Genomic DNA, 7,928 nt, shown 5'->3' with positions numbered 1-7,928 from the left:
TGTGTGTGTCTGAGGGAGATGATGATGGTTACAAGCACATAGCTGAACCTTCAGTGTGTAGAGAACCTCAATGACTGAATCTCCTCCGGTCCCTCTGAACAACCTCACAGCTTCTCTACCTGAACACACACACACACACAAACACACACACACACACACTCACCCCTAAGCTGATGTGAGACTCACCCTCTCTCTCTCTCCTCTGTCTGTCTCTCTCTGTCTCTCTCTCTCTCTGTCTCTCTCTCTCTCTGTCTCTCTCTCTCTCTCTCTCTCTCTCTCTGTCTCTCTCTCTGTCTCTCTCTCTCTCTGTCTCTCTCTCTGTCTCTCTCTCTCTCTGTCTCTCTCTCTCTGTCTCTCTCTCTGTCTCTCTCTCTCTCTGTCTCTCTCTCTCTGTCTCTCTCTCTGTCTCTCTCTGTCTCTCTCTCTCTCTCTGTCTCTCTCTGTCTCTCTCTGTTTCTGTCTCTCTCTCTCTCGGTCTCTCTCTCGGTCTCTCTCTCTGTCTCTCTCTCTGTCTCTCTCTCGGTCTCTCTCTCTCTGTCTCTCTCTCTCTCTCTGTCTCTCTCTGTCTCTCTCTGTTTCTGTCTCTCTCTCTCTTGGTCTCTCTCTCGGTCTCTCTCTGTCTCTCTCTCTCGGTCTCTCTCGGTCTCTCTCTCTCTCTGTCTCTCTCTCTCTCTCTCTCTGTCTCTCTCTCTGTCTCTGTCTCTGTCTCTCTCTCTGTCTCTCTCTCTGTCTCTCTCTCTGTCTCTCTCTCTCTCTCTCTCCCCCCTAGTCGTCGGTGCTGGGGTCAGGATTCGGGGGGTCAGGGTTCGGGGGTCTGAGCGGCCCCAAGCCCCTCCCCTCCGAGGTGCGGATACCGGAGCAGCTCAACGGGCCCCGCCCCCTCCTCCCGCGGACCAATCAGCCGCTGGGCAGCGCCGCAGTCGCCAAGGAAACCGGCCCGCCTGCTGCCCAGAGCTCCGCCCCCGCGCCCTCCAGCCAGGCCAAGGAGAACACACACACCTCCCACTGTGAGTCTCCTTCTCCTTCTTCTCCTCCTTCTCCTCCTCCTTCTTCTCCTTCTCCTTCTCCTTCTCCTTCTTCTCCTTCTTCTCCTTCTTCTTCTCCTTCTCCTTTTCCTTCTCCTCCTCCTCCTTCTTCTTCTCCTTCTCCTTCTTCTTCTTCTTCTTCTCCTTTTCCTTCTCCTCCTCTTTCCTGGTCTCTCTCTAACGCTGGTCTCTCTGACGCCGGTCTCTCTAATGCTGCTGGTCTCTCTGATGCTGCTGGTCTCTCTAACGCTGCTGGTCTCTCTAACGCTGCTGGTCTCTCTAACGCGGCTGGTCTCTCTGACGCTGCTGGTCTCTCTGACGCTGCTGGTCTCTCTAACGCTGGTCTCTCTAACGCTGCTGGTCTCTCTCCCCAGTGGACCTGAAGCAGCAGCCAGAGCCGTCTGCGGTGCTGAGCCAGCTGTCCCAGAGGCACCAGAGCGCCCTGCCCCCCCAGCCTGACCCCCCCCTGCCCCCCCCCGCCCTGCACCGCGCCCCCACCCCCCCCGGCCACCACGCAGGAGGACCCCCGCCCCGGGACGGCCCCTCCCCGGGGGCCCCCCCCATCACAGAGCCCCCCCAGAGGCAGATGAAGACCCAGAGACGCAGGGTGCCCCCCCCCTCAAAGGTAAGACAGAGGGAGAGGCCAGGGGAGGTAGAGAGGGAGGCCAGGGGAGGTGGAGAGGGAGGCCGGGGGAGGTAGAGAGGGAGGCCATGGGCGGTAGAGGGAGGTAGAGGGAGGACAGGGGAGGTTGAGGGAGGACAGGGGAGGTAGAGGGAGCCTGAGGAAGGCTCGGGGAGGTAGAGGGAGGACAGGGGAGGCTCGGGGAGGTAGAGGGAGGACAGGGGAGGCTGGGGAGGTAGAGGGAGGACAGGGGAGGCTGGGGGAGAACAGGGGAGGACAGGGGAGGCTCGGGGAGGTAGAGGGAGGCTGAGGGAGGTAGAGGGAGGACAGGGGAGGCTCGGGGAGGTAGAGGGAGGACAGGGGAGGCTGGGGGAGGTTGAGGGAGCCTGAGGAAGGCTCGGGGAGGTAGAGGGAGGACAGGGGAGGTAGAGGGAGGACAGGGGAGGCTGGGGGAGAACAGGGGAGGCTGGGGGAGAACAGGGGAGGACAGGGGAGGCTCGGGGAGGTAGAGGGAGGCTGAGGGAGGTAGAGGGAGGACAGGGGAGGCTCGGGGAGGTAGAGGGAGGACAGGGGAGGCTCGGGGAGGTAGTGGGAGGCTGAGGGAGGACAGGGGAGGCTGGGGGAGTTAGAGGGAGGCTGCGGGAGGTAAAGGGAGGCTGGGGGAGGCTGAGGAAGATAGAGGGAGGACAGGGGAGGCTGGGGGAGGTAGAGGGAGGTAGAGGGAGGCTGGGGGAGGTAGAGGGAGACTGGGGGAGGTTGAGGGAGGCTGTGGGAGGTAGAGGGAGGCTGAGGGTGGCTGGGGGAGGTTGAGGGAGGCTGGGCGAGGTAGAGGGAGGACAGGGGAGGCTGGGGGAGGACAGGGGAGGTAGAGGGAGGCTGAGGGAGGCTCGGGGAGGTAGAGGGAGGACAGGGGAGGCTGGGGGAGGTAGAGGGAGGCTGAGGGAGGTGTCTGCCTCTAGCAGCCTCCCCTGGTCTGACTGTTTTGTTTTTTAATTTAACTAATAAATTCACGAACTTTTACTTTATATGTTTTAGGACTCAAACTCTTTGGACAGAGTCTAATTCAGAAAAATACCTACAAAATTCAAGACCTCATAAAATCGTGATGAGACTTTTTAATACTTATTAAGGGTCTTGATTTTCCCAAAATTGATTCATAAATTTTTTATACTTACTATCAAGACACGGCGGATACCCTGTGGTTTACTGGTTAGATACCCTGTGGTTTACTGGTTAGATACCCTGTGGTTTACTGGTTAGACTGGTCAGTCTGGGGTGAGGTGTGATTCATCTACATAGACATTCATCCGGAAGTTGTGAGTGTCTTAAAAATCTCTCCCCCCCTCTCTCTTTCTCTCACCCTGTCTCTCTCTCTTCCCCTGTCTCCCCCCCCCTCCAGATCCCCTCCTCAGCGGTGGAGATGCCAGGTTCTGCAGACGTGTCGGGTCTGAACGTTCAGTTCGGGGCGTTGGACTTCGGCTCTGAGCCCAGCGTGGCAGAGGACCCCCGGGACCCCCCCCTCCCCAACCCCCCCGCACCACAGCCCCAGAGCCTCTTCTCCAAGCCTGTCAGGTGTGTGTGTGTGTGTGTGTGTGTGTGTGTGTGTGTGTGTGTCTGTGTGTGTGTCTGAGGGAGATAATGATGGTTACAAGCACATAGCTGAACCTTCAGTGTGTAGAGAACCTCAATGACTGAATCTCCTTCAGTCCCTGTGAACAACCTCACATGAAGGTGTCCTTACATACGTACAATATGTACCTAACGTATTTATGTAAAGATGTTTAGAGTAACGATGTTTAACGTAAAGTATGTCTAGATATTTAACATAACACTTTAACGTAACAATGTTTAACGTTAAGTATTTTTGTAAAGATGTTTAACGCTACAATGTTTAACGCTACAATGTTTAACGCAACAATGTTTAACATAACGCTTTGTAACGTAACAATGTTTAACGTAAAGTGTTTATGTAAAGATATTTAACATAACTTAAGCTACTTCCCCCAGGCGCCCAGGGTCATGAACAAGCCCACTGTCGTCTGCAGCAGCCAGCGTTTTAACCAGAACACGCAGACGAGCTCATATAACTCCTATTTTAGAGACTCTACACTGGCTTCCTGTTAAGTTCAGAATAGATTTCAAGATCCTTCTGCTTGTTTATAAAGCTCTCACTGGCACAGCACCAGAATATCTGAAAGACCTTGTGCTAGCATATCAGCCCAATAGAGCTCTCAGGTCTTCTGCTAGCATATCAGCCCAATAGAGCTCTCAGGTCTTCTGCTAGCATATCAGCCCAATAGAGCTCTCAGGTCTTCTGCTAGCATATCAGCCCAATAGAGCTCTCAGGTCTTCTGACGCTTGGTGTACCACATGTACAAAAGAAGACAGTTGGTGAGGCTGCATTCTCATTTTATGCTCCCAGATTGTGGAATGCACTGCCAGTTTACATTAGGGATGCAACCTCAGCACATATGTTCAAGTCAAGACTAAAAACCCATCTTTTTAATGTTGCCTTTAAATGACTAAATCATTAAATAATGATTTATATAATGATTAAAGCACTTTGAGCTGCAACATTTGCAGGAAAAGCGCTATACAAATAAAAAGTTATAATTATTATTATGTAATATGCCTATTCTGTGGTGTCTCATGTCCTGTACTCTTATCTGGAGTTATACTTTATGTAGTCTGCCCTGTGTCCTGTGCTGCAATGTCTCAGGATCTGAAGCCTAACAGTTTTACTCTGTTACACTTGTATAATGTGACGTAACAATACATTTGAAACTCTAACTCCCCCCCACCCTGTCTCTCTCTACCTCCCCCCCCCCCTCGTTCTTCCAGTGAGCCTCTGGGCAGCTTGCCGTCCATGCCATCGGACCCCAGCTTCCCCTCCCCGTCCCTGGGCCTCCCCAGTGCCACGGCACCCCCCTCCATGGGCCTGCCCAGCGCCACGGCCCCCCCCCCCTCCTCAGCCCCTGCCGCGCCCAGCAGGCCCGAGAGCAGCGGCCCCCGCAGCCTGCCCCCCCACCTGGGGTACCCCCCCCAGGGCAAAGACGGACCCCAGGGACCCCTCACGGTACGCCCCCCACCCCACTCTGTGTGTGTGTGTGTGTGTGTGTGTCTGAGGGAGATGATGATGGTTACAAGCACATAGCTGAACCTTCAGTGTGTAGAGAACCTCAATGACTGAATCTCCTCCAGTCCCTCTGAACAACCTCACATGAAGGTGTCCTTACATACGTACGGTTTAACGTAACAATGTTTAACATGAAGTATTTATGTAAAAATGTTTAACGCAACAATGTTTAGCGTAACGCTTTATAATATAATAATGTTTAACGTTAAGTATTTATGTAACAATATTTAACAACAATGTTAAACGTGAAGTAATTATGTTAAAAAATGTTTAACTTAACAATGTTTAACTTAACAATGTTTAACTTAACAATGTTTAACGTAACAATGTTTAACGTAACAATGTTTAACTTAACAATGTTTAACGTAACAATGTTTAACTTAACAATGTTTAACTTAACAATGTTTAACGTAACAATGTTTAACGTAACAATGTTTAACGTAACAATGTTTAACTTAACAATGTTTAACGTAACAATGTTTAACGTAACAATGTTTAACTTAACAATGTTTAACTTAACAATGTTTAACGTAACAATGTTTAACTTAACAATGTTTAACGTAACAATGTTTAACTTAACAATGTTTAACTTAACAATGTTTAACGTAACAATGTTTAACGTAACAATGTTTAACTTAATAACAATGTTTAACGTAACAATGTTTAACTTAACAATGTTTAACTTAACAATGTTTAACGTAACAATGTTTAACGTAACAATGTTTAACGTAACAATGTTTAACTTAACAATGTTTAACGTAACAATGTTTAACTTAACAATGTTTAACTGAACAATGTTTAACTTAACAATGTTTAACTTAACAATGTTTAACTTAACAATGTTTAACGTAACAATGTTTAACTGAACAATGTTTAACTTAACAATGTTTAACGTAACAATGTTTAACTTAACAATGTTTAACGTAATGTTTAACTTAACAATGTTTAACGTAACGATGTCTCTCTCGTTCTCCAGAACGGTTACGGAGGCGGGCGGCCACAGAGCACACAGGACAGTAAGTTACCCAGCATGCCCTGGGGCACGCCCCTCACTCAGGCCAGGCAGACGATCACAGAGTCAGGAGAGGTGTTGGTGATCAGAACTGGTCTTGATTCAGGAAGGAAGGAATGTTTGTTTGTTCTGGTTGTTTAATCAGAAACTAAGATTAATGCTTCTCTCTCTCCTCCCTCTCCCTCTCCTCTCTCTCTCTCTTCCTCTCCTCTCCCTCCCTCTCCTCTCTCTTCCTCTCCCTCCCTCCTCTCTCTTCCTCTCCTCTCCCTCTCCTCTCCCTCCCTCTCCTCTCTCTTCCTCTCCCTCCCTCTCCTCTCTCTCTTCCTCTCCTCTCCCTCCCTCTCCTCTCTCTCTTCCTCTCCTCTCCCTCCCTCTCCTCTCTCTCTTCCTCTCCTCTCTCTCTTCCTCTCCTCTCCCTCCCTCTCCTCTCTCTTCCTCTCCCTCTCCTCTCTCCTCTCTCTTCCTCTCCCTCCTCTCTCTCTCCTCCCTCTCCTCCCTCCCTCTCCTCTCTCTCTTCCTCTCCCTCCCTCTCCTCTCTCTCCTCCCTCTCTCTCTTCCTCTCCCTCTCCTCTCCCTCCCTCTCTCCTCCCTCTCTCCCTCTTTCTCTTCCTCTCTCTCCTCTCCCTCCCTCCCTCCCTCTCCTCCCTCTCTCCCCCCCTCCCCTCCCAGATACGTCAGTGGCCTCCCTCACACCCAAGCCTGTGTCGCCCCCCATGACCGGCGACAGCGGCCCCGCCCACCACCTCCCCTCCCCCGCCCACCACATCCCCTCCCCCGCCCCCACGCCGGCTCACTCCGCCCCCCTGCCCTCCCTCAGCAGGTAAGCTGTCTGTCTGTCTGACCTGTCTGTCTCTCTGTCTGAAGTGTCTGTCTGATCTGTATGTCTGTGACCTGTCTGTCTCTGACTGACCTGTCTGTCTCTCTGTCTGACCTGTCTGTCTCTCTGTCTGACGTGTCTGTCTCTCTGATCTGTATGTCTGTCTGACCTGTCTGTCTATCTGACCTGTCTGTCTCTGACTGACCTGTCTGTCTCTCTGATAGGGCTTTCACACCGGCAAAGAACCGTGCCGGTTCGCGTTCGCGTTCGGAAACCTCTGAACCTTGGTGCTGTCTGGCGAACGAGCCCGCGTTCATACCGGTGTAACCAGAACCATCCGCGTCATCAACGCTGGGTGATGAAGGGGCGGGATAAACAAAAATGTCACACATGTTCACTGGAAATGAGGATAATATCTTCCACTACAGTATCTGAAATAAACACAATTTTCTGTGAAACAAAACAAAAGACACTTTCTATATGCGTTCTTTTACTAATCAGCTGCTCCGTTACTGGAATAGAAATGGCTTACGAAATTCGCGTTCGCGCATGTCCGCGCGCGTGTGTGTGTGTGTTTGCTGAGCATGTGAGGAAGATAAAGAGAATAATGAGACTTTTGATATTGTTTTTGATCACTAATGATTAGATTTAGATTAGATTAGATTTTGTCTACTTCCTCCTTGCTGGTCTCTGCAGCCTAGAATATGACACACCCACTGACAACGTGACTGTTCTACGTTTTGGTTCGCGCTTGAGAACCACTATTTTTTGGTGCCCGCTGCGAACCAACTTTTCAGGTTCCGAACCAATTGAGCTTCGGTCTGAACGCGCCGGCCAGTTCCAGACTTGGCTCGCGAACGCGAACCGGCACGGTTCTTTGCCGGTGTGAAAGCCCTATGACTGACCTGTCTCAGGTCCACTGCTTACAGGTTGTCTGACCTGTCTGTCTCTCTGACCTGTCTGAACTGTCTCTCTAACTTGTCTGTCTCTGTCTGACCTGTCTGTCTGACCTGTCTGTGTGTCTCTCTCCACCTGGTTGGTCAGATGGAGGTCAGTCTTCTACGTGTGTAGTTGGTCTAGTCGGTGTTAAAGTGTCTGATGACATCACGGCTCTCTCCTCTCCCTAGTCATGTGACCAGTACGCACGCCTCGGTGTCTGCTCTCTCGGCTAGCTCCGCCCTCACGGTAAGCTCCACCCTCTCTCTGCGCCATTCTCTGATCTTATAACTGTGTGTGTGTGTGGAGCACGCTGAGACTGATGAACTTCCTGTTAAACTCCTCCATCCCTCTCTCCTCCTCCCTCCATCTCCCCCCCC

The 7,928-nt window shown here is 51.1% G+C and overlaps 1 protein-coding gene across 4 annotated transcripts in view; it reads left to right on the top strand.

Moving 5' to 3' along the window:
- LOC308158822 (ubiquitin-associated protein 2-like) overlaps positions 1-7,928 on the top strand; it is a 50,067-nt gene that overhangs the window by 19,183 nt on the left and 22,956 nt on the right. For all 4 annotated transcript variants that reach the window (XM_080532529.1, XM_080532526.1, XM_080532527.1 and 1 more), the window contains exons 11-17: positions 770-1,007; positions 1,400-1,650; positions 3,047-3,219; positions 4,489-4,723; positions 5,760-5,799; positions 6,465-6,615; positions 7,740-7,797. In XM_080532529.1, the coding sequence (XP_080388655.1) occupies positions 770-1,007; positions 1,400-1,650; positions 3,047-3,219; positions 4,489-4,723; positions 5,760-5,799; positions 6,465-6,615; positions 7,740-7,797 (1,146 nt within the window). The remainder of the gene's footprint in view (positions 1-769; positions 1,008-1,399; positions 1,651-3,046; positions 3,220-4,488; positions 4,724-5,759; positions 5,800-6,464; positions 6,616-7,739; positions 7,798-7,928) is intronic.

Source organism: Nansenia antarctica, assembly GCF_963989245.1.
Source record: "Nansenia antarctica genome assembly, chromosome: 5".
In the NCBI taxonomy this organism is placed as follows: Eukaryota; Metazoa; Chordata; class Actinopteri; order Argentiniformes; family Microstomatidae; genus Nansenia; species Nansenia antarctica.
Note: the sequence above shows the minus strand (reverse complement) of the source record. Positions and strands in the feature narration are given on the sequence as shown.